Source organism: Desmodus rotundus, chromosome 9 (assembly GCF_022682495.2).
Source record: "Desmodus rotundus isolate HL8 chromosome 9, HLdesRot8A.1, whole genome shotgun sequence".
NCBI lineage: Eukaryota > Metazoa > Chordata > Mammalia > Chiroptera > Phyllostomidae > Desmodus > Desmodus rotundus.
Genome location: NC_071395.1, coordinates 87085730 through 87111537, shown reverse-complemented (window position 1 = coordinate 87111537; position 25808 = coordinate 87085730). Strand labels below are relative to the sequence as shown.

At 49.7% G+C, this 25808-nt stretch overlaps 2 protein-coding genes across 11 annotated transcripts in view; one reads left to right on the top strand and one right to left on the bottom strand.

Annotated features, from left to right (window-relative positions):
- Positions 1-22147, top strand: part of ARSG (arylsulfatase G) — a 106257-nt gene extending 84110 nt beyond the window's left edge. For 9 of the 10 annotated variants that reach the window (XM_053911742.1, XM_053911743.2, XM_053911741.2 and 6 more), the window contains 5 exons: positions 1928-2036; positions 7978-8098; positions 12203-12293; positions 20392-20709; positions 21848-22147. In XM_053911742.1, the coding sequence (XP_053767717.1) occupies positions 1928-2036; positions 7978-8098; positions 12203-12293; positions 20392-20669 (599 nt within the window). In that variant the 3' untranslated portion in view covers positions 20670-20709; positions 21848-22147. The remainder of the gene's footprint in view (positions 1-1927; positions 2037-7977; positions 8099-12202; positions 12294-20391; positions 20710-21847) is intronic. The other variant, XM_053911746.1, reaches the window with a different exon arrangement.
- The window catches only part of WIPI1 (WD repeat domain, phosphoinositide interacting 1), a 31447-nt gene continuing 27040 nt past the window's right edge, over positions 21402-25808 (bottom strand). Inside the window, exons 11-13 of the mRNA XM_024573487.4 lie at positions 25167-25285; positions 24682-24782; positions 21402-21940 (exon numbers count right to left, since the gene is read on the bottom strand). Of these exons, the coding sequence (XP_024429255.3) occupies positions 21893-21940; positions 24682-24782; positions 25167-25285 (268 nt within the window). The 3' untranslated portion in view covers positions 21402-21892. The remainder of the gene's footprint in view (positions 21941-24681; positions 24783-25166; positions 25286-25808) is intronic.

The window sequence follows — 25808 nt, the reverse complement described above, 5'->3', positions numbered from 1 at the left end:
CAACCCTCTGTTGAAATAAGGCAAACATATTGAAGTATTTTTCTCTGAAACACAACTTAGGGAAGTCCATTGCCCAAAAGGAGCACACAAAAGCTTGTGGCAAACCAGCAGAACCCCTAGTGGTGGAGACCAATTAGCAGATGCATTAATTAGGGGCCAGGGTACTGTTCTGGAAACTTCCGGGAGGCAGAGACCGCATCCGGTGCCAACTCTGGTGCCCCTCACCTGCGCCACGCAGGCGCTCACGCCTGCCTCCTGGTTGACTGTCAGAACTATCTGCTTATTTCTTGGAACTGAAGCCTTCACCTTGTAGAATCTGGCCTCAAGGGCTAAGCAAACCTGTTGAATTTTGTGCACCATGGACATGCAAGGAAACAGGTTCTGTATTTCACCCACCTATCCCCACCCCCACCCCAGGCCTCCGCATAAATTCCCCTCACGGGGGTGGAATTCTCTGCAAAGCCCTAGCACGTGCAAGTGTGGACACTTCCTGTCTCCCTGCTCTTTGGCCTTAAGCCGTGACATAAGTCATGCATTCCGAAGCTGCGTGGGAGCTCGTTTCGTGCTTTCTGTGGTTCTGGACTCTCTTTCCCGTGTGCGTCAATACCTGGGAGTGGGCACTGCATGTATTTGTGGAAGATGTGGCTCTGGTTGGGACGACTGCGTCTGAGAACTCTGGGGCCCGGCCAGAGAGCTTCCCATTGAGCCTGCACAACTCCACTTGGTTTTGAGACCCCCCCCACCCCTAAACATGAGCAGTCCATAGGAGGGGAGTTGTTCTGTGTTTTGTTTCCCACTTCAACATTTGGGGGACTCCAGAGCTGGTCCTGAGAAAATCGCAAGAATGCTGAGCGTTTCCGGTGTGGCGTGCGGGCCAGGGACATCAAAGGTTCAGCGTGAGTGCAGAGCTCGGAAGGCTCGCTGCCCCTCCTTCTCATCACCATCGCTTTCACATTCTCGCCAGCCAAGCTGGGGAGTCGCATGACCACAGTATGTGTGAGCCACATACACGTTTGCTTTGGCAGGGCTTCCTACACGCTAACTTTGTGGAATCCTTGGCTCAACAAGGATGAGGGTGGGGTGTATGTGGGAGTGGTGGGGCTGGTCATGGTTAATTCAAGGCAGCATGTATTCAGGATGTTTCCATAAAACATGAGCTCATCTCTTCCAGCCCGCTGGTCATCATTATACTGGTGGTCACAGAAAGACTTAGTGGTTACAAAAGGAATTCCTTTAGTTACCAAAGTGGAAATTCATAGATTGCACGTAGATTGTTCTTGCCTCCCCCTGAGAGGCAAGAGGTCGGAGCTATTACTAATGCCGTCTCCACAACATCGGAACAACTCGTTAATTCAAGGAAAAACAAAGCAAAGCGAAGCAAAATACAACAACAAAGCCCACGCCGGCTCAGTTGTTGGGCTTCGGGCGGATCAAATAGCCGGGGACTTTTGCCTTTCTCTCTTTTCAAACAATTATATTTCTTCATCCTGAACAGATAAGTTACATTTTGATCAGTAGGGAGACAAATTCATTTATTTAACACGTATTTGTTAAGTACCTGTGTCTTGCATACCCAAGGCTGATGAAGTCTCGTGGTGCGGAGACATGCGATAGCAAGTCCGCAAACCAGACAATTTGCAGTGTGAAGTGTCACGAAGAAAGTACAGTGACATGATTTTGTCAGAGTGACTGAGGCAACTACTTACATGTGTTGAGTCCAGTAAATAAACGCACGTATTCAAAGACAGCTAACTAGTGGAATAAACAGAGCCGGTTACTAAAAGAAGTCACTCCTTTGTTGTAATGATCAGAAGCTCTCGGAGAGTCCTCTTAGAGAGGGACTGTTGTCCCAAATGGTAGCTCTGAGATGAAGGGGAGACCTGAGTTACCACTGTCCAAGAACTACCTGTCTCCCCTCCTTTCACAGGGGGCAGTCCAGCCAAGCAGACCACCTGGGAAGGAGGACACCGGGTCCCGGCTGTGGCTTACTGGCCTGGCAGAATCCCCAGCAATGTCACCAGCACCGCCTTGTTAAGGTATGAGGCCCAAGCCACCTGGACTCGCTGCTTTTATTTACTGCAGGAAAATCACTGACGCTTGAGTGGTTAGAGACCCGGGGAAGAGAGAGCGCCTGCCTTTCCCGAGTGTGCTCAGTGCCAAGCTCAGATCGGAGCGGCATGGATCTGCCCGTCGGCAATCCTGTGCGCTCGTTGAAGTGATACACGGTGGAGTCTTTTCAAGCCACCTGGGTTAATGTCTGGGCGGAGAGGGGACTGGGCGGGTGTCGTGGCCTTCAGTGCTGGGTCGTGGTGGTGTGTGTCTGCTGAAGAGAAGGTAGCAGCAGAGAGGGCAGCAGCCTCTCCTTCTGCCCTGCCCCAAGCTGACGGGAGGGACAGATCACCTGAGCCGTCACGATTCCATCTTTGGGGGTAGGTGGGTGTCCTAGGGGTGGCTGTGTGAAGCCAGCACTTCACGGGCACCCACATGGCCCCAAGAAAGGAATGTCCACTTGCCCTGTAGGGGAGGGAGAAGGTGACACCACCAGGCTGGTGCGGTGAGAATAAATCCTTAGGCGAGGACCGTCTTCCTGCCTCTGGCAGTGACGCCTGTACAATGAGGTGGGTCACTGGGTGCTTCCTGCATCAGAAGGACACCTGTAAGTATGACAGCTCCCCATCACTCTAAACTCCTTATTAAGCAGATCCAGGAGGCCCTCTCCTCGGCCCAGACCTTGGCTGCGGGTGGGCCATTCCGAGAGCAGTGCCATTGTGCCATGTAGCTGCGTAATCGTATCGGGGACGTCCTGTTCATTCAGACCTGGCGTTGCCCTGTGTTCACTGACACGGACCCTCAGCAGAAGCCACTGTCTGCTCAGAGGTTCCGGTCTACTTAAAGACAAACCTACTATTTCCACAGGTTCTCTATCATCTACCAAATAGGTACCGGCCTAAAGAACACAACCTACTAGAAAAAAGCAAGCTTCGCGGGGCCCCTTTAGCACCCTGAGACCTGGTGTGAGGGGAGGGGGGAAACTGCAGCCCAGGGTAAAGGAAGGGTAAACAACTCTGACAGCAGAGTAGGGAATGGGAAGGCACCCCCCGGGCAGCCTGTGGGCCCCAGGACTGTGCAGTCAGGAGGGGCTAGAGTCTCGTCATGTCAGGCTGACCGGGAAGAGGGCCAGGCGGGCTGCTTTTCATGGGGCCGACTTGGTGCATGCAGGCAGGCCAAGTGCTCACAGGCTGGGCTGTACACACACAAACACCCCGGCCGCCTCTCATGTTACATCACCGAAAACCAAGCACGCGCTTCTCATCTGAGAACAGTGTTTACACCGAGAGTCAACCGCGGCAGCGTGATAAAACCTCATCGTCTCGTTGGTCACCTAGGGACTCAGAGGTGACTTAGGGGATATTCTGGGGACCGGAGGAACTGAGTCTTGGTACAAGGTATCATTTGCTGGAGGGCCCCTGGAATTTTTACCAGGACTGTGCCAATATACTATATCAGCCCCTCGTAGAGTACTTTCTGGTGTCAGATCAGTCTGGATTGTAGCAGTTTGTCTCTGTAGAATCCACCCTCTTGCTGTTTTCCCATGTGAATCCATGCAGATTCGGGTGTAGCGTCCTCACTGCCAGGACAGGCCACCACGTGTCTGCTGCCTTTCCCACGATTTCCTCGGGGTCAGCTCCAAGGAGAAACTTACGCTAACACTTCCTGCTGTTGGGGACCCAGCACTCCCTGTTCTAGTACTTCACAGTGCAGGGGATGTAGGCCTTCCAGATACAGCCAGAGTCACTTAGCCTGTGCTCTGTTGGCCCTGAAGAATTATGAACACTGGAGAGCAGATGAGTTGATAAAAGTATTCACACGAATACAGAAAAGTAAAAAGTGTGTTGGAAGGGGGACGCAGGAGAGAAGGGAGCCATTGGTTTTGTCCTAGAGATAGCCGTGCTCATACTCGGGGGCGCACCCGTCTGATGGGATGAGATCCACAAAAGCTCTGGCATATGCGCTGACCCCAAAGCCCAGTGGCACCAGTACAGAAGGGGGGGAATTTGTTTATTCAACAGATGTTCATTGCTCTGTCCAACTGTGGGTCAAGCATCGCCCTAGGGACAGAGGCTCCCGACGCTGAGGAGCTGGCCTCCCTTCAGGAGGGTGGGCCTTGGGCAACACACGGGGAAAGGCCTGCTGGTGGTCTGAACCTAAAGTTCGAAGGCAGGGTGTCTCATCCTCACCCTGTTGGCATTTGGAGCCGGCTCACTCTCTGTTGTGGGGGCTGCCCTGAGCCCTGTAGGGTGTTTAGGAGCATCCTTGGCCTCTACCTACTAGATGCCAGCCACCGCTCCCCCTCCCACCCCCACCCCCCCACCGCCCAGTTGTGACAACCAAAATGTCTCCAGGCAGCTCTACACATCCCCCCGGGGGACAGGCTCAGGCTCATTGAGAACCAGAGCTTTACGTATAAAGAGGTGAAGGGTCTGCCCTGCATCCAAGCTGGGAGCCCTCTGTCTGTTCAGAGCCGAGGACCTCTCTGTCAGAGATTGCTGGGGCAAGTACAAGGTGACCAGCTTGGTATGAGACTCGAAACAATCTCATTCAAATACCAGCTAAAGCTGCTGTTTGGCCAGGAGAGCGGATAATCCCCTGGGGAACCTTGTGGCTGTGTTCCGACACCCGAAAGGCAGTCACCCGCTCTGTACAGTCTTGAGCTACAGAAACGCGTCCTGGAAGTAGGAGCTACAAGGAGAAGTGTCACCCCAGGGCAGGGTCAAGCCGCATGTCCAGAAAGGGCTCCCTCGCTCCACTTCCTTACCGGGTGGTGAGCAGCAGTGGGGGGAGACGAGGAGGCAGCCACGCCGGGCTCTGTAGTGAACGTGCGCACTTTGCCGTCGGCTCTGCTGATGCTCTTGGGGGCAGCTGTGGCCCCTCAAACCTCCACAGCCGGCTTACACCAGGAAGGGGCGGGTACCCAGCTTTTCCTAGGGGAAACAAGGGGGAGTTGCAATGCAGGAAGAAACTTAAAACTGAACACTAAACGCACTGCTCCCCATGTCCTAGGGACACTTCCCACTCTTCCATGGTCTGGAGGAAGTCCTGCCCTCCCCTGGCCCCCCACCACGTCCAGTCCCACACACCTCCAGTCCTTCTCCGAGCAACCCCCTCACAGTCCTCTCCTCCCATCTTCAGATCACATCCACCTTTTTTTCCCCAGATATAATGACCCCACTTCCTAGGAAACCACCGTCCCTTCCACCCGCCGCCTTTGCCCTGGGATGCACTCTAACCCAGGGCTGCATAGCACAGTGCCTCAGTTCCCCTCCGCACAGGTCCTGAGGTCCAGGAGCTTCTGCCGAAGCCCTGCAGCCCCCCTCCCCGCCCCATTTGCTGGGGGCAGGGCCCTCCCACATCCTTCTCTCTATCACCCAGTCTCCACACCCAGGTTCCTGGCAGCTCCTTGGATGAGAACACTAACACACACTTCCTCTGAACAGTCTTTAGTGCCTTGGGCTGGCGGAAGCCATGGTAAGAAAAAAAGGAATATGTTTTCACAGGGGCAAGAGAACCTGCAAAGGTGCCCCTGCCCACTCGGATGGCAGCCTTCGATGTCATCATGCAGAGGAGCCTCAGCCTCTCCATCCGTGGGCAGGCTCCTGGCTGCCCTTCTCACCAGCAGAGGACCATGGAAATGGGGTTTTCTTCCTTCTAAAGTTGGGGCGCACTTCTCCATCAGGCCTAGGAGGAGGCCCAGTGCCAGGGGCCAATGAGGCTTTGGGAGCACATCAAAATTTTACCTTCTCAAAACCAGAAGAAGGAAAAAAAGAACTTTCAGGTTGAAGAAAATGGTTCTATGTATACTCTCTATATGCGTGTTTACGTCCACACAGTGGTGAGATGTGCCGCTCGGTGTTTGTGTGGCGGGAAGGGCTGGCGAAGGCAGTGGTGCCTGGCCCAGCCCCCGTCAGAATGTGGCCCCGCCCAAAGCCCCCACCCAGAAGGTCGTCATGAACTGCAGGCACTTGAAAGTGTCAGTTTGGATTCCCCCCCCCTCTCTTTTTTCAAGGTTTTAAGACTCCCAGGACCAAATTCTTAGGTGCGGTTTGAAGTTTGGAGCAGCTGGGGTCGTTTGGTAGCCTTTGTAGAGCTGGTGTTTCTCCACGGTCACACCCAGCCTGGGGAGGCACCGGGACTGCCTGTGCCCGGGAGGATCTCCCTCTTGTGGGGGAGCCTCCGGGGCTTGGCTCCTTCCACCACATGAGCAAGGGCTTGGGACAGCCTGAGCGTGCCAAGCAGTGCTGGGACTGGCGAGTCACCGGAGGCACTGACGCTCTTCTTGTGGGCCAGAGGTCTCCTGTGTGTTCTGGGTGGACAGGCTTCCCGGTAAACTCTGAGACACAGGATTCCGAGAACATTAGACTTACTGCCGTATAATTAGGAGGCCAAGCCTCATGACAGAGGGGAAAAAAGACGGAAAAAGAAAGTGTACCATGCCTTCCAAAATCTAACACAGACCCTGTTTCTCTTGCTCACTGATGTGACCCATCTGGACACAGACCTCTCCTAGGGGCACAGATTAGAGAAAGCTCAGAGGAACAGCCCCAAGCGCCCCAGGGCGTCTTCAGGCTGCACTGCAGTCCTCCACGCTGCCTGGTTTGTGGCAGGAACCTTGGACTCTGGACAGGTTTCTGGACTGTGCCGTACTTGACAACTGCCTCCCCTGCACTCCTCGACGCTGCCTCTGTGTGGGGCGCCAGCTCCTGGAGCACTTATCGAGAGAGAGGTTGCCAGCTACGTGGACTGTGAAAGCGGAAGGCAAATTAGAAACCCTGTGTATTGTAGTCAAAGGAGAGATTCCACCTGGGGCTGTAGGCAGAGCCTTGGAGAGGAGAAGGAGTCTGGCAGAGGGAGGAGGAGGTGCGCGGCAGGTCCCACCTGCAGCCCCTTTTGGGAGGAAATGCTCCCTCCGCCAGACGCCCAGTGGGGAAAGTGGCAGGTGTGACCCTTCAGGCCTCCCACCGGAGTGTCTGAAGTTAGCTGCTGCGCCCTGCCCCAGCCCAACCAGAGCCTCCTGCCTGGGGATGTCCAGCCTCACGGAGGCCCTGCCCTCCTGGCCATCAAGTCCCACGGACCCTTTGCTGGCCCGGCCCTCAGATCGGCAGCTCTGCTGAAAGGGCAGCCGGTCAGTTCTTTCTGAGGAGTTGTTTCCAATGTGAGCCCAGCAGGTGGGATGGAGACGTGCCCTAGAGTAGAGTCGGATTGTACCGTGTGAGTTAAAGGAAGTCGTATTAACAAAATCCAGCCAAGCGTTAACAACAGCTGCCCGTGGGCGGCGGCCTGTGTGTGCGTTGTGTCGTCCTGCATGTGTCTGGAGGTGCTCCTTTTTCCGCCATAAACACGTGTGTTTTGTAATGCGGAAACAGAGCTAAGTTAAAGGGGAAGGAATGTTTCACACATCACGGGCTTCTGAACAAAGACTAGAGATTGGTGACACAGACCCAGGGAAGGACAAACGGAGTGCACACTCTCTTGCAGACACCTGTCACACACTGTTCCCTCTCAGTGAGTGGCCGTGGCCTAGTTGGTGACAGGTGGAATGGCTTAGGCCCACAGGGGTGCCCCGTGAGCAGTCACAACACAGACGTTCAGAGAGCACTTTCTGAGTGCCAGCTTCTTCTCTGTGCCTTTATTATTATGCTTATGCCCATTTTAGAGAACAGAAAACTGAAGCCCTGAGCAGCCAGAGAGGTGGTGGCACTGGGATTTGAGCCCAGGCAACCCTGGCCGTGGAGCCTGGGGCTGAACCCCCAGGCCATTCTGCCCCTTGTAGGAGCAGACACCAAGGTGGAACCTGAAGGAAGGACAGGCTGGCCATACTGGAGGCTGCGCTTGGGCCGGGGCGGGTGGGCCTTCACCACAGCATGACCAGGGAGAGAGTCTGGGACCAGTGGGGCCAAGGCTGTCTCTCTCTCCCTGCAGTGTGCTGGACGTCTTCCCCACCGTGCTCGCCCTGGCTGGCGCTCGCCTGCCCCGGGGCCGACACTTTGATGGTCTGGATGCCTCTGAGGTGCTGTTTGGCGGCTCGCAGACTGGGCACAGGGTAAGTGGAGGACGTATGTACCCGTCTCCGGCTCTTCAGGGGGTGGACCTGCTGCCTCTCGCCCGGGGCCTGTTTGCCTTTGTGTGGCCAGAGCCGTCCTCAGGAGATGTGTGCAGGTGGTCACCGCAGATCCAGTTTCAGAACCCCCAAGGGTGACTCCTCTTTCCTCTCCCTCCCTCCGCTTCCCCCTAAGCAGCCCAGTTTGCCAGTCCAGATTTATGTCTAACGATTTGGCAGAGAGCAGGGGCATGTTGGTGCTTATTCCCTGCGAGAGACTTCCGGGTGTCAGGGACAGGCCCCTGGCTCCTGGAGGGCCCAGCATGAGGCTTTGCAGCCTCCACACGAGCTTTGGGCTCATACTCCCCAGCACCCCAGTGTCCTCTCTTCAGGTGCTCTGAAGCACAGCCAAGAAATGGTAGACCCTATGACCTTTCCTTGTCAGTTCTGTGTGTTTTCCTTTCACCAAAAGGGGAAGAGGAAGCGGGAGGAGGGAAGGAGGACAGAGGAACCGGAACCCCCTTTGTAAGGCTCTGTGAGCACAGGGCTCCTCAGTTAGGGACCCACACATCAAAGGGTCTATTTATATTTATGTCTTTACCAAGGGGGTCACACGGAAATGACTCAAATGCTGCTCAAATGTACTGTGGCAGTTGCTGAAGCTGCCCTTCCCACTCGGCCCACCCCAGCAAGCCTGAGCAGGCCATCGGTGCTTCTGAACACTCATTAGTTTCTAGGTGTTGTCAGATGATGCCTGGCATGTCCCCCAAAGGAGGATGCTTCTCCCCGGAACATCTGACCCTCCAGAACTGCAGACCTGCCCAGGTCGGACCCTCCTCCTGAGCAGCAGCAGCAGCAGCAGCAGCAGCAGCGCAGGAAGACGGTTTCCTCCTTCAGGCTGGAAGTTTGCAGATTGTGACGTCAGTATCCAGGACGTCAGTGAAGGTGCTCCTGAGTGTTTGTCACCATGGCTACCAATAGAATAATTGGGGTCACCAGGAAGTGCTTCAAGGACTGTGGTCTTGCTGTTGGTCACTTGTGGAAGCCAGGTCCTGTGCACCGACTTCCGTTCTCAGAGGGGAGACTGCTCGCTCTTTGTCAAGTCTGCAGACACGTGGAGGCCCCTCTGCAGGGCTCTGCAGTTATTAGTCTAAGTGCCCAGAGGGGTGGGGCCGAGGGGTCAGGAACGAAGACCAGATACAAACCACAGCCCCGTGTGGGCTTTTCGTGGGAACCTGTGATATGTGGGAATGCATGATATGTGGTAATGCAGCGGGAGTCGGGCGAGCCGCACCCCACAGCCCAGATGGAAATCCCCATGGTTACTTCTCTCTAGAAGCTACTGCTGATATCTTCAAGAGTAAAAGCACATGGGTGCAGGCACCTGGGGGCCCCTCCCAGCCTCCCAGAGCACCAGGTTCTGGCAGTGTTAGTGAAGGCGCTTGCTATAAGAGTATTTGGAGCTTGAAGACAACCTAGGTCGCTGTTGGCCTTGGTCTGAATTTGGCCTTGGACTTTTCTGGACAACTAGTAAAGAGACTATACTAAATCATCTGTAATTTGCTGAAGGAAGGCCAAGAAGTAAAACTGAGTGATTATATAGATACACACACATATTTACATGTGTATACACACATGTACATACATGTATATACATGTGTTTTTAAATAAGCACAATTTAATTGTGGTCACCCTTAGCTATATCCTGGGCTTAAAAGGATTCTAATGTGGCTCGGCTTAGAAGAAAACCGCTCAAAGTAGCTCCTAGATAGTCATCTCAATACAACATGCAAATATGTTCCAGCAATTGGGTTCTTCCCTACTTTGCAAATGAAGTAACCTAGAGGCATTTACTTTTTGGCACCCTTTGGGGTCCCTTGTGGAGAGGTTTAAAGGCAAATTACTGGGCTGCTGGCTTTCCTACTGAATGGTCTTCTCACGAGTCGCTTCCCGGGCAGCTAGGGACGTCATGTGATGTGATGTTCAAAACCCAAAGCAGCCGACAGCCTGCTGCGTATTCTTGCATTCGCTGACCCTTCTGCTGCTGATCTGGACAGATCTGTGTCTTGGCAAAGAGGGTGACCACAGGGGTGGTGGGCAGGAAGCAAGGGTGCGCAGCCTGGCATCAAATTCCCACTTTGTGCTCTCCCATCTCCCAGGTGGAAGTGGGGGGTCATAATGTCCCGACTGGTTAAGTCATATCTCAGCCCCAGGTTGCTATGACCAAGTCCCAAAAGGGAAGACTTGCTTAATGGCTCTGCCACTGCCCAGCCCAAACCAGTCTGGGGCTGCCGTGGGTCCTAAAATGCTTGGCACATCCCTGGAGGCCATATGTTGAAGAGACAGAAGCTGGATTTCAGTCCCTTGAACACAGATCACTTCTCTTAGGGAGGCCCCTAGTGGTGAAAGACACCGCCCCGTGTGGCTGGTGGAGGGCTAGCCGCTTCTGGAAAAGACGAGCTGTGCACCCCCTCCTTGTGGGGTAGGAGGGCCTCCTTCTGGGCATGTAACATAGGCGCCAGCCTTCAGGACCAAAGATAAGGCGATGCTCGAGTGCTTAAGCACAAAAGAGCATGAAAGAAAGCAAACAGGTGAGAAAGGTAACCAAGAAGAGGCAACATGTTTTCAGAAGATAGTTTCATCTTTGAAATTTGGACCCGGCATCCTCTGCAGAGGAAATATCTGCTGCTGTGATTCATGGTAAATTTGCCAACCTCCTTCCTATGTTGTTACAAACAAGAACACTGTAATCAGTCTGCTCAAAGGAAAGAAAAAGGCATATACAAGTTTTCCAAAATCCATCCTTGTTCCGAGATTGAGCCATCCCCAAGTTAGCTTCCTCTCGGACTGTGGAAGTTGCCTCTGGCAACGTTGCATAAATATTCCAGCCCACACTATGGAATTTCTGTTACTGAGACGCTATGCCAATGGTTTGAACCAGCAGGCCTTGACTCCCATCTTCTGGATGTCGGAGTGCATTATAGATCAGTTGACAATAGGGTTTCCAAGTCTCCCACTTCCTGCCTTCTCCAGAAGGAAACCAAACAGCCTCCTGTGGTGAGTGGCTTGGCTTCCTGAAGCAGGGTTGGAAGAAGTGAGGGTTTTGAGTTACGACTCCTCTTCCTGTTTGGAAGGAGCCTGCTGTCATCATGCTGGCTGGGGACTGCAGAGGCTGTCACGAGAGCACCGCACGGAAGAGGCAGGTGTGCGAGGAGCCCCACCCTCGGCGTCCTCTCGGAGCTGGGAAACTTGGGGGGACAGCTGTTCACCGCTCCAACAGACGTTTCTCATTTTTTTTTTTTGTTTTAGCCCCATGGAAACTGTGAATCACATAAGCGCCTTACCAGTGGTATATACCGGTGGTGATTCATAGCAGGGCGGTCTCCTGCTCCCAGCCCAAACCCACCAACCTAGCAAGGACACTGGTCACTTATTTTGTACCAAATCCAGCCCTTGGGAGCCCTGAATTTGGTGTTTCCATTCTGTAGGGATTCTTCCCTCTGTGACTTGCTGAGGAAGGAGTCCCTCAGTCTGAGTGGGGTGGAACTGAGTCAAAGGTGAGGACGTCCTGTTCAGAGGTTAGGCGGTGCCCATTCCTGGAGAAGTCACACTCTGAGGTCCTGTCCTCGTGCCTCCTTATGCCATCCTCGCTCAAGTGAGGGTTAAAAAATCGACTGGGTGCTAAAGAAGCCATTTGGCAAGGAGATCTGAGGATCATCTGCGTCAGAATCCCTGGGAATCTGGGGAACACACTGGTTCCCAGGCCCCATCTTGAACCTGGAGGGTGGAGCCCAGGCAGGGCCGGCCTCCTGGACCTGTGACCGGTTTCTCTCATTCTCACTCTGTGCTGGACCCTGCAAGTCACGGAGCTGATAGTGGGCCCAGCGTCTTACCAGAGCAGAAACCTCCTCCAGCCACTTCACTGAGGCTCCCAGGAGTGGGCTGGGGTGGGCTCGTCTGTCTGTGTCTGGGACAGGGTTGGAGTTGGGGGGGGATAGCGAGGATAGTGGGGGTGGTGGGAAGAAGGGATCATGACAAAGGAAGTGATGCTTCCCCGGGGCATCTAGCATGGTTTTCTTATTAGTAAACCCTGCCGCTCTTCCTCAGGTGCTGTTTCACCCTAACAGTGGGGCAGCTGGAGAGTATGGAGCCCTGCAGACTGTCCGCTTGGAGCGTTACAAGGCCTTCTTCGTTACTGGTGAGTTAGTGGGGTGCGGGCCTGCACGCCTGGACACGGGCCCCTGCCCCGTCTGGACTCTCAGACCTCCAGGAATGGGTGTGAGTGGCCCTTCTTTGGGGAGCACTCAGCACCTCTGACAGTGCTCCCCGCCAAAGTCTGGGCCCAGCAGAAGGTCCCAGCACCCAGGGCCCCAGCACAGGCCCTGTGCACCCACAATACACGGCAAACAAGGCCTTCCTACTATTTGCCTGAATTTCCAACAAGCTCAGAGCCAGTTTAGCACATTTGTGCAGTTCCTTTTCACATGAAGAACAGTTCATTTGTTAACACAATGCAACTGGGTAAATTTGGAGCGCTAATCGGCTTTATTAAGTGATTCATGTACTGGGCAGCAACCCGTCTAGCAACTGGAAGGGTGCTCTGCAGGGGTGGTGTGCAGAATGGAATGTTTTTAATAGGCACAATAGTGTGGCAGGGGAGTTATTAGCAAAAGAAAAGAAAGGATTATTTTAGGGCAGTCGTCTTCTTGTGGGGGAAAGAAGTGACAGGGGTTTAATCCCGCAGATAATCTCACTAGTATTGATTAGGGAATTCCAGACTGATTGGTTTAAAATTCCACTCCAGAGAGAGGCTGAAACTGCAGTTAGGTAGGTTAGTGTGTTTTGGATTGGTGATGTGGCTTAGCGTAAGTGACTCCATTTTGGCTTGTTGTTTCTTTCTTTCTTTTCTTTTTTTTTTAAACACATTTCACTGTTTTGCTATAGATGCCAGTTTGGAAATTACATTTGGAATATTTGGAAATTACATTTGGAATATTTGGAATTACACTTCCAAATATCTCTAAGCTTTCATTTAATGGATGAACATTAAATGGAAGCTCTAAATGGAAGCTTAGAGATATTTGGAAATGTAATTTACTTGACAATAGACTGTTTCAGAAAATAGAGTTGAAAGGTCTATATTTAGCAAACCAACAGAAGCCTCCGCTTGTGGGTTCACTCGGCGATCATCATAAATGTACTTGTATGTTTTAGAAAATGTGATAACTAGATTAGAATGGTTCTCAAAAATCTTCCAGTGGCTTCTTTCTGCCAACTGAATTCACACTCCCTCCACTCTGGGTCCCTCTTCCTTTCCATTTTGTCCAAGAGTAAGGCCCTCTTCATTGGCCGCAATCATAAAACTCTCTCTCATCTTCCCGGCTGTGTAGGATCTGGAGGAATCTGATGTTTGTCACATTCTCCGTAAGTCAAACGAACTCAGAAACTGGAGGCTTTGTTAGAAACAAGTGATAAAGATTCATTTAAGGGTCTTAAGAGTTTGCATACTGGAAACACAGGTAAACACTGAGAAGTGTTCCAAAGAAGAAAGAAAAATTAAAAGCTCTTATAGTAAAAAGTACATTCTTGAGAATTATCCATCCTGCCTTCTTAGGACTCATCCAAGAGAGCTGTCAGTCAGATGTCTGTGGACATATATGTGAGCCCTTCAGGGGGTGCTCGTTCTCTGGAAGACCGGTAGACATGGCCAGATGCACAGCCGGGCACGGATGCAGGACCGGAGAGATCAAAAAGTTTAAGTTCCCAGGCTACTGACGACAAGAATAGACTTGTTTCTCCATGTCTCAGCCTTCATAGTATTAATTTGAGCAGCTTGGTTAAAGTGACTCCATTTTATATATTCTGTATTTTCACTCTTTTCTTCTCACATTTATGCCAGTCATTGAGGCCCATGTTTTATTTCCTCTACTAGTTTTAAGCTCTCCAAACTCAGAGCTTTGTAAGCTCTTTCATCTTTGTTGTCTCAGAGTACATGGCACAGTATGTTGCACCTAGTAAGAACTTCAACTTTTTTTTTTTAATGAATGAAAAACAAACAAAAACCCTAACCCCATCAGAATCTGGGACCTGATGCAGATTCCAATTTGATTCAGTTATTTAATGTTAGAGCTTTCCAAAGAATTATATAATACAGAACAAAAATTATTTTCCCTGAGTGTAAAGAAGTGACCCCAAAGAAAACGTGGCACAAAAACAAAACAAGTTCTATGAGTTCATAACTTGGAGGGTATTAAAAATGCCACAACAGTCTTTGATTCTCCGACCCTAAAACGCAAACCAGTCAGATAATTGTTATGCTTTCAGATGGAAAGTTTCGAGATCACAGTCCTTACATGACATTATCTAAGAGGTATGGTTTCTCCAGGCTGAGTTAATTTCAGAAGCAATAGCCCTGCCAGAAAGCCCTCGGCACCACAGTATTGGAATCATAAATGTTACTATGAAGTAACAGGACTGTTTAAAGTGATCACCATCAGACAGGAATGATAACACCCAGGGGACGTCTGTTCTGAGCAGGCATCAGACTCCCAGGAGAGTCAGGGTGGGGAGGGCTGAAATCTCAGCAGATGGGATGAAACCGGATAGCACGGAACAGGCACAGGCTCGGATTCCTCCCCACTGCAGCCCCTGGAAACCTGCCCCTCCATCCTGACCGCTGGTTTTGGCTGAGCTACGTGGGTTGACATCTACTACGTTAGATTAGAGAAAGATGTGTGTCCTTTTATGACAGGGTTGTGATTTTATGGTCATGAACTAGGAGTGGCCTTAAGAAGGCAACCAGCCTGTGTGGCCTAGAATTAAGGTATCTCACTGTTCTTTCACGCTGTAAAAAGTAATCAAGGCCAACTTTACACACAGTGAAAGGCGCAGGTTTCAATGGTACAATTTGTTAAGTTTTTATTATGTGTGTACTTGTGTAAGTACCCTCCTAATGCTTCGAATTTCACCACTTTTTAAATGTTCAGTCAACTTGGAATTCCTGCATAGATCCCACTTGTGATTTAAAAAAAAAAAAAAATATATATATATATATATATATATAGGGAGAGAGAGAGAGAGAGAGAGAGAGAGAGCTGGGTTTGATTTGCTAAGATTTTGTCTATAATTTTTCTTATACTGTCTGTGTCAGGGTTTGGTATCAGGGTTTTGCTGACCTCATGAAATAAGTTGGGAAGTGTTCCCTTCTCCTCTGTTTTCTGGAAGAGTCTTTGCGAGGCTGGTATTTCTTTCGTGTTTGGTTAAATTTACCTGTGCACCCATGTGTACCTGGAGGTTTCTTGAAGGAAAAGTTCTTGGTTATAAATTTAATTTCTTTAAAGATATAAGGCTATTCAGATTTTGTATTTCTTGTGTCAGCTTTGGTAAGTTGTGTTTTTCAAATAATCTGTTCATTTCATCTGAGTTGTCAAATTTATTGGCATACAAGTTTCATATTATTTCCTCATTATCTGTTTAGTTAACCTTTTTAACAAACCAGCTTTTGGCTTTGTTCATTTCCTTTATTGTTTTCTGTGTCATGATTTCTGCTTTTATTTCTGTTATTTCTTTCTTTACTTGTTTTGAGTTTAATTTCCTCTCCTTATTCTAGTTTCCTAGAGTGGACGTATAGGTAATCAGTTGTGAACTTTTCTTGTATTCCAACGTAAGGGTCTGTAGCTCCCCCTCCCCTTTAAAACGCTGCCTTATCTGCATCTCACAGCCCCGAGAGGCTTTGTTTCCATTACCGTTTCGTTGAAATGTTTCCTAATTTCCCCCTTAACCCATGTTTGGAAATGTGTTGCTTAATTTCCAGATTTCAGGGCCATTCTAGCTACCTTATTTTTGTACTTTCTCATTTAGTTTTATTATGGTTAGAAAATTACTCTGGAAGGTTTTAGTCTTTTGAAATTTACGGAGACTTGCACGGCCTTGCATACGCTCTACACGGGCAAACATACCGTGTGAAAGTGAAGCCAGTGAGGCGGTTCTTGTGTGTGATGTTTCATAAGTGCCAGTTAGATGGAGGTGGTAGTTGTTCAAATCATCGGTATTCTATTTTTTTTGCCTAGTTCTATCAATTATTGAGAGAGGGGTGTTATAATACCCATTTAGGATGTGGATTTGTCTACATTTCCCTTTAGTTTTGTCTTCCTTAAAGATGAAATGTCCCTGTTTATCTTAGTACTGCGTGTCTTGAGTATATTTTGTCTGATGCTAATGTAGCCACTCCGGTTTCTTATGCTTCCTGTTTCTATGACATAACTATTTTCCTCCTTTTACGTTCAACTAATCTGCTTTATACTTAGAACAAACGTGTAGTAGAAAGCATAGAGAAGACTCTTGTTTCATCCAGTTTGACAGTCTCTGCTTTTTAATTGGAGACTTTTGTCTACTTACTTTTCTTTATATAATTAATCAATACAAATATAGATAGTTTTACTTTTTCCTTTTCAATCTGGATGCCTTTTATTCTTTGTTTTTGTCTAATTTCTCTGGCTACAGCCTCCAGTACGACGTTGAATTTAAGGGCTAAGAGTGGACACTTTTATCTGACTCCTGATCTTCATGGGGGAGCTGTCATTCTTCACCAAGAAGTGTGATGTCAGCCGTGGCGTTTCATAGACACCTTTTATCGGATTGAGGAAGTTCCTTTCTATTCCTAGTTTGTCCAGCGTTTATATCGAGACAGGATGCTGGATTTTGTTAAATGGTTTTTAAAGACTTTATTTTTTAGAGAGAGAGGGAGGAAGGGAAAAAGAGAGGGAGAGAACCATCAATATGCAAGACAGAGAGATCAATAGGTTGCCTCTCATGCGCCCCTGACTGGGGACCTGGCCTGTAACCCAGGCATGTGCCCTGACTGGGAATCGAACCTGTGACCCTTCTTCGGTTCACAGGCCAGTGTTCAGCCCACTGAGCCACACCAGTGAGGGCAATATACATTGTATTACACTGATCTCTGTATGTTAAGGCAACCTTGCATGCTAGGAATAAATCCCACTTGATCATGGTGGGATTTTTTTTTAATTTTTTTTTTTTTTTAATATTCTGCTGGATTGAGTTTGTTAGTATTTGTTGAGGTTGGGTTTTTTTTTAAATTTTTACTTTTTAGCATCTACGTCCATAAGCGATATTGATTTGTCGTTTTCCATGGTATTTTGTTATGGCAGCCTCTGCTGATTAATGCAGCATTTGTGGTCTCTTCATGTCTTTCCATGGCTTGGTAACATTTGTTTGTAGCGCTAAATTACATTCCATTGTGTGGATGTACTACAGTTTATTTATCCACTCATCCACCGACAGACAGCGTGGCTGCTTCCAAGTTTTCACCATTACGAATTGTTTTGACAATTACGCTATAAACACCCACATGCAGATCTTCTTGTGGACATACATTTTTAACTCACTCGGGTAAACACCGAGAAACACGATTGCTACATCATACGTTAAGAATCTGTTTAGTTTTGTAAGAAACCACCAAACTCTCTTCCAAAGTGATCGTACGATTTTGGATTCCCACTAGCAGCGAGTGAATGTTTTATGGCTCCGCGTGTTCGCCAGGCTTTGGTGTTATTGCTGTTTTCAATTTTGGCCATTCTCGCGGGTATGTAGTGGTGTCTCATTGTTGTTTAAAGTGGCAGTTACGTAAGGACATGATGTTGAACGATCTTTCATTGGCTTATTAACTAACCGTGTAGCAACTTTGGAGAGATGTCTATTCAGGTCTTTTGCACACTTTTTAATTGGGTTGTTAATGTTCTTACTGTTGACTTTTAAGAGTTCTTCATATATTTTGTTTAACAGACCTTTATCGGACATGTTTTTGTACAAATATTTCCTTCCAGTCTGTGGCTTGTCATCTTACTCGGTTGGCCTTGTCTGTCATAGGCATTCATCCTGCTTGGTGTTCTCTGCGCTTCCTTGATGTAAGGTTTGGTATCTGACATTAATCTGGGGAAAATCTCAGTAATTCTTATTTCATAAATTTCCCTTGCTCCTTTATCTTTTTCTCCCCCTTCTGGTATTCCCATTATGCATTTGTTATAATTTTTGTAGTTATCCCACAGTTCTTGGATATTCTGTTCTGGTTTTTTTCAGTCTTTTTTTTTTTTTTTTTTTTTGTCTTTGCTTTTCTATTTTGGAAGCTTCTTTTGAGATATCCTCAAGCTCAGAGATTCTTTTCTCAACTGTCGGACGAGCCACTGAAGGCATTCTTATTCTTATTTCTGTCCCAGTGGTTTTGATCACGAGCATTTCTTTTTGATTCTTTCTTAGAATTTCCGTCTCAGAAATAACTGGTCCCCACGGCATGTTTAGCTCTCAGACTGGGCAAGCTAAGTCTCCAGCAATTCATCAGCTACAGTGGAGGTTTCCCTGCCCCGGTGCACTGATTCCTGGAGGTGTCTGCTCTGGAGTGTGGTAGTTCTGCTTATTCATCTGTGTCTACAGTTTTGGGGGCGCCGGGTTGCCCTGTGACCTCACTTCTCTGACAGGTCTAAGAAGAGCTGTTGCTTTTTTAGTTTGTTCAGTAATTTTCACTCATTAGGGTGGAGTCATGACTTCTAAGTTCCTTACATGCTGGGATAGAAACTGGACGTTTCCTACTTAGCAGTTTAAAAGAAAAAAACACTGGGCATTGTGGGCGACCCATCATAGACATTCTGAGTTCTATTAGTTAAGAAGTGTTATTTTTTGTTGTTGTTGTTATGGGCGGTTAATTAGTAGTCGATCCCCTTAAACTTGTGTAGGCTTGGCCTTATGCTTTGTTCGAACTGGCTCTTCCAGCTTTGGCCCCTAACCTTAGGTAAGTGCCTCCGTCCTGGGACTCGGTTTTTACTCCTAGCATGAGCCTTTTGGGACGTGAGTGGGAAATACAAAATGTTTATGAAGCCTTTCTAACCTAACAGAATTCACACTCGAAACGCCATCTCCCCTGTGGTGGGTAGCGCAGAAATGCCTGCTGAGCTCTTCAGACTTGTAGCTGTTGTAGAGCTTGTCTCCCCTGTGCGTGCAGAGTTAGGGCTCAGCCAGGGATTGTAAAGGAGTCCATTCGCAGATTGGGACGCTTCCCCTCGCTGGCTCCCTCCTCCCCAGGAGTTAGTTCGCCAGTGTTCATCCGTTGTGGCAGCCCTGACCTCTGTGCCCCAACACCTCACGTCACAAAGACCACAGCTTCCTCTCGGGGTCTACCTGCTCTGTGTGCCACCCAGACTTGGGGGGGCGGGCGGTGTGCGGAGGACACAGTAGGGGTTCCTACCAGGGGAGAAAGCTTTTAAACACAGACCTAACCCAGCACGGCTTCTTTCCTTCAAGGATTGAATCCCTTTCGGTTTCTGCCTGTGTTGGTTATTTTCCAGTGCCTTCAATTTTTAAAAATATGTTGCCTAGAATGCATAATTGTTATCTATAGGGGGGTTAGTTATATGCAAGCCACCCTCACTATTCCCTTAATTGGAAGTCTTTTAATTTTTATAAGGATTCAGTCCCAACGTTCACTTGACTGACGGCCAAACCTCACATGACCACTCTTTATTGTCAGTGAAGAAGAGCTAAATTTGACCCCCAACCAGGCAAAGTCAGTAAACTTTCCTACTCTGCTGAACACCCTGCATCTCAGTCACAGGGGGAAAACCATTGTGGACCAGTCCTGAAAGGGTGTGTGATCTACCCGTTCCTGTCCCTCAGTATTTCAAATTTTACCCCTGTCCAGACTGGACCAGCACGGAAGCGGCATCCTCAGGAGCGCAGCTCTGGCCCCCGTAGATGTGCTTTTACTGAATTGCATCTGATGCTGTGCAGTAGCCAACATCAGATGCAACAACAAAAGAAAGTCATCCGAATCATTAAGAACTGAGGATACTGTCCCCACTCCAAACTGCTGCCACTCCTCTTTGGGACTGCCTTAACAGCCAGGATCTAATTCATGCAAGAATCTCGATGGCAACCCAAAGTGAAATTAGCTGCTTTGTCTGCCTGCCTCATGAACCAAATTGAATATATTTGCTGCCCAAGAAATCAAACAAACACATTTACTCCCAAAGGGCAGAGATGAAAGATATTTGAATGAATGTTCTACTGGCTCTGAAGGCAAGTCCAAGGAGAAGCTCCACGTGACTGAGCATCGTGCAGCGGGCACTTAGATTGTCAGGGTGATTTCTTTGACAGGGAGAGCAGTCGTCGGAACAGTCCAGTGCTGGTGTGTTTGAACTAATTCACGCTCAGTCGCAGGTCTGCGCTCTCACAGCGCATGGCTAGTGTTGGGTTTGACTGGGGGGTTGTTGTCGCCCTCTCTCCAGGTGGAGCCAAAGCCTGTGATGGGAGTGTGGGGCCTGAGCAGCATCACGAGCCTCCGCTTATTTTTAATCTAGAAGATGATGGTGCAGAAGCCGCGCCTCTAGAAACAGGCAGCGCCGAATACCAGAGCGTACTGCCCAAGGTCAGAGAGGTTCTCGCAGACGTCCTTCGAGACGTTGCTGATGACCATGTCTCCAGAGCGGACTACACGCAGGACCCTTCGGCAACTCCCTGCTGTAACCCCCACCAAATTGCCTGCCGCTGCGAACCACCTCCCTGACCGATGTTCCCACCAGCAGAAGCATCAGGAAGTGAGACGGGCAAGTTCACACCCTGACTTCAGTCTTACCCTCTCTATAGTTATTTACACTTTAAAAATAAGTTTCAGAATTTTGTTTGGAAGCCACCACTTTGCATCCCTCACTGTCCCTTCTGCACTGAAGGCTTGAGAGGGGATAGCTGCGAAGAGCTGTAATGGGAAGCACACGGGCTTCTGAGTCAGACCAAGTTCAAGCCCCAGCTTTTGAACTCGGGCCCTTACTTAACCCAACTTGCAAGCTGATTTTGTGGATTCCACCAGGCAGTACATGAAAATGTGTGGCCTATTACCTGACCCTTGAGGCAGGCACTCAATATGTTTTAGTCTTTTTTTTTTTTTTAATGCCCCCGGTTTCACTGGCCATTTTAGTAGAGATCTGTTCCACCTGGCCCCTGGAGCAGCGCTTCTCCATCTCTAACACGCACACAAACACGTGGGAGCTTGTGAGAGGACGTATTCTGTCTGGGCTGGGGCCCAGGGCCTCCCTTTCTAGGACGCCCTGCGGGGTGCCGTGAGCAGTGTGGAAGCCGACCAGACAAAGTCAGATGTTTCCGGGTCTCCAAGCAGATAAGTCCATGGCTCTCCCCACCTCTCCCACCCCCTTTGGAAGGTCACATGGCTGTATTTTAAAGGCCTTAGGAGTTCTTCCTGCTTCCTAAAACCACAAAGAAATACATTTTGAGAGCCTCAAAACTGCATTGCCGTGATTTTATTATTAGTGTCCTAAATGGGACTCGAAGGTAGTAGTAAGTGATTTATTCCAATCACTGCAAAAAACACTTTGCTTGGCTGAAATAGTCTCTCCCTCTACATATGTTATATACAAGAAATACAGTTCAAAGACATTTTCCTGTAAGTACATTTTTACACAGCATACATTTAAAAAGGGTGCCCTTTTTAATATAAAATTCCATAGGGACCAATATGGTTAGTTAGTATTGACACAATGGCTGCAATGTATTTTAAATAGCAGGATGTGTATACCGTGTCTCCCGTACCCACTGGCAGCCAGGGCTGAGGAGGGCTTGCTGAGCAGTGAACCACGTCCTGTGGCTTAAGTAGGCGGCACCTGGGATTCCTGCCCCCCATTCTGCGCCCACAATCGCACTCCATTCTTCCACCTTCCTTGTTTTCTCCAGAACCACCTCACAGGGGGTGTCCTGATTTCTGAGGTGCGCTTCTCATCAAGACTGCTTCGTTTTGCCCTTCTGACTTCCGCGGCACAAGATTATCTACCGAAATCAAAACAGAATGGCCTTACTCTTTCCAGGAAGAGGCTGGTAAGCAGGCTGCATTATTAACAGATCTGCGCCCACGCAGGGTGGGCGGGGGAGGCTGGGCACCACCGCCACAGAAAATTCACCCGCCCTATTTAGGTGTAGGCGAGTCTGGCACAGTTTCAGAAGGCACTGACTGTATATAAAGTGTTTGTGTGTGTATTCATGTGCATGTGTGGATTTCTTTAAAAGGCTCATCTTGTAAACACCGACTGCTAAATCACTATTAAAAAGTCAGTAAATACCCCTGGTCCCGGGCCCCTTACTCTGGCTCACTAGAGTAAGGCAGTGTCAGAAAATATGCCAACTTGTAACGGTTGGCTTGTTACTGAAACGAAAGTCGCCCACCCTTTTGAATTCTGCATCTTTCTAAGATACCAGAAACGATCAGTTCTCTTCTTTCATTGCTGTCAGAGCAAAGTAAATCCCAAGGAGGTCAGAGTGACCATATCCAGGGAAGTGTCAGTAATTTTTTTAAAAGACCACTAGTGATGAACCATGTCCTTAAGGTAAAGCCCCCTGGAGCCCCTCAGGAGATTACCCAGGTAAGCCCACATTCGTGTGTGCAGAAGTGACTTTAACCACGCTGAGGCTGCAAGATTCTTTCATAGTCCTGGACATTTTTAAGGAATGTAGGTAGAGACATGAATTCTGGACAGATATTTCTATACTAGGCACAGGAGAACAAAGGCAGAGAGGAAGCTGTCCGAGCGTCTCCAGTGGACTATTCTAGCCAGGAAGGGTGTGACCGAGACGGTCCATGTTGAGAGAACGTTGCAGTAGCCCTCACGTCTCTGAGCCTTGCACACCGAGATGGAGGAACCTGTCTGCTACCGTGTCAGTATCAGGGGCACGGCCCTCTCCTCGCCGTCACCTGCAGGCTCGAGCTCAGGCTGGGGTCTGGTGACCTCATGACACACACCACTGGCTCTGCACGCAGGCTGCCCAACACTTGCCAGGGCCTGACAGTCGTTCTAGGGAACCACTTTCGGTGATGTCACTGCAGGCAGCCTTCCTTGTATGTGAATAAAACCCCTGACACAGTTTCAGCCAACTCTCCCTCCTCTGGTCCAAGAGGGAGACGGGGCAGCTGGCTCGCGCGCAGCTTGCTGGCAGCGCACAGGCGAGCAGGCCATGGGAGTAGGTCTTAAACATCTTCTTTTTTTTTCTTAACTCCAGACAAATGCTCTACATAGCGTACCTAAATTTTATGCAGGTTTTCTTTGGCAAGGGACTACCTCCCGAATGCCGATGTCGGAACTACTCAGATTCTATGAATATAAGAGGTTGTAAGGCCTGCTATGATTCTAGTTAAGAATATAATAACCTTTTATAGCAGTCACAGACTTTTACCAAAATTACTGAAGTGGAACCTAATCGTCTCTTTTATCCCCAACTGCATCGGACTTACTCTGGCCCCTGGAAGATGCACCTTCAGGTAAATAAGTACCAACTTGTGGGTGACAGAAAACCCCCTTTACGGTTAGCTGGGGCCTGAGAACCCAAAGGCAAAACAACTTGGTACTCTGGGAGCCAGCAAGCCAACAGATGTTTTTAAGTTTATAACCAGTACTTTAAGAACCACTGCTCTCCACCCCTAAAGTACAAACTTTACTTGCTGGCAATGTATTTGGCAATCCGCCTATTAAGAGCCAGAATGTGAATCTCAAGCTGCAATCCACGGAGCCCTCATGGGAACCCGCACAGCCCTCCAGTCACGCACAAGCAGCCAGACCTGCACCCCGTCCTTTGGCAAATGGAATCTCAACTGACACAAAGGAAGGACCCGGAGGAAACAGGACACACCAAGACCTAATGGGCATTGAAGCAGTGCCCACATGGCTACGTCTCTGCCTCCAGGAGGGTCACTCAGTTGGCTCTCCGAGTCCCAGCCCAAACACTGCTTTTGTCTCTGAATGACTTCAGGTGGACTCTCCGGGCTGTTCTCTAACGGAAGCTCACAAGGGGCATCCATATGGTGCCCTAACTGGACGCTTAAAGAATCAGAAGCTAAGGAGGCCGTGGCAGCCGCCCAGGGAGAGAATCTTCTGTTCAGACAGGGATGCGGGAAGAAGCCAAGCCCAGTGCCCAGCCAACCCTGGGGCCTTTGCTGCCAGCACAGCCAAAGCAGGATGCTGGGAAACCCAGCCGTTGCTGCCCAGGGGTGCTCTCCACACAGCTGTTAATAAACGAGGGCCTGCAGCTGCTGCAGAGGCTGGGGTCTGCCGGGCCAGAGCTGGAGGGCACAGCTTGCCCACAGAGCACAGGGCCCAGGACTGTTAGACTGTCATCTTTAGTCCAAAGACGGAAGCATTTTGCAAATCACCCTTAGGAGCCTCACGAAAATAAGAGTGAACACAGGCAAAAGTTCCTGCCTATGAGCAGCTGAGATAGTGCTAAAGAAGCAAAGTCAAGGATACGAGGCCCCCAAAAGTAGCAAGCGAGGCCACAGAAACCCCCGGGATTAGTACTCAGTTACTCCAACACTGCCGTGTTGAGCGCGCGACCTGGTGGCTGGTCTGTAGAATCGGCAGCACACAGAGCAGCCAACACTCTGTGGCTTTCTGAGTATTATGGGGGAGGATTAGTTGTTCTAGATTAGCGAAAGGGAAAGTGCCTCCGCCCCTTGCACAAGGTGGAGGTTTCCCTCGAAGCGTATAGACTGAGCCACTCTTTTAAGGATTCCTAATGCTCACAGGGGGAAACTCATTCTCATCATCAAGACACACTGGTCCCGTCGCAAACTCGTGTTCAGGAATAACCTCTCCTCGGAGTGCCCCGCCGTCCTCAGAATAACCTGGAAACCAAGAACGAGATGTGAGAGAAGCCACAGGGTCTCTTCCTGTGCCATGACGCAGGGACAGGGCCTCTAAAAAGGGAGAGTCCAGGGAAACGATGGAGGCCACTTTTGCCTTTCAGGAGAGTCAAAGTCCCCACCATCGATAGTCTCTCAGCCTCTGAGAGGCAGGCGGGCTGGGCTCGCCCACCTTCCACCCCGGCGCCTAAAGCTTCCCACTAGTTTGCCGATTCTCACCTCGTTAGGGAGAGGAGCATGTGCCGCCATGCCTGCCAGGTTCAGGGACCTGAGTTTGCAGGCTCTTCCGGTGACCTCTGCATCCTCGGGTAACAGTGAAGTGGGGGAGAGGGCCCCTGTTAGACACATGCCCCCACATCTGCTCACCTGGCACCGTGGAGGCAGACGATGTGCTTGGTATGGCTACAGTTGCTGCATAAGACTGAGGTAATGGAGGTCTGAGGTCATTTTCTTTATTCTCTTCTGTTGTTCCTGAGCCAAGCAATCTAATTGCAGCAATTAAGAGGGAAAAGAAAAAAAAGATCACGTTTCCAGGACGCCTCCAAGAGGAAAGGCACTAGGAAGCTCACGCTTGGCCACTTGGGTTTCAAGGATAGACCTCTCGGTGCCCTGCTGGGTCCCTGTGAACTGTGGCAACCTTAGATGGCCAGGGTCGATCATGCAACTTCACAGGGACCCCTTTTTCTTATATTTAATAAAGGGAGATTGGCCCTTTGCCTGTCCCGGCACATGTAGGCTAGGGGTGCTCTGTGGGTGAGGGGCCGTGGCAGCTCAGTGGCCAGTGCACAGCAGGAAGAGTTTGTTCTGTACTCAGTCACAGAAGTGAAGAGAACTTTTCAATTCAATTCGGTAAGTGTTTCTGCGCGCCCGCTATGTTTGAGGAGGAAAGGCCAAGGAGGACTTTTTGTTTGGTGGTGGTTCATCCTGGCACTTTCCCAGAAGCATACAGTGTGGTGCGGGCACCTGACAACAAGCCTGGCCAGAGCAGGTGCCTGCTGGGGGCTTGCC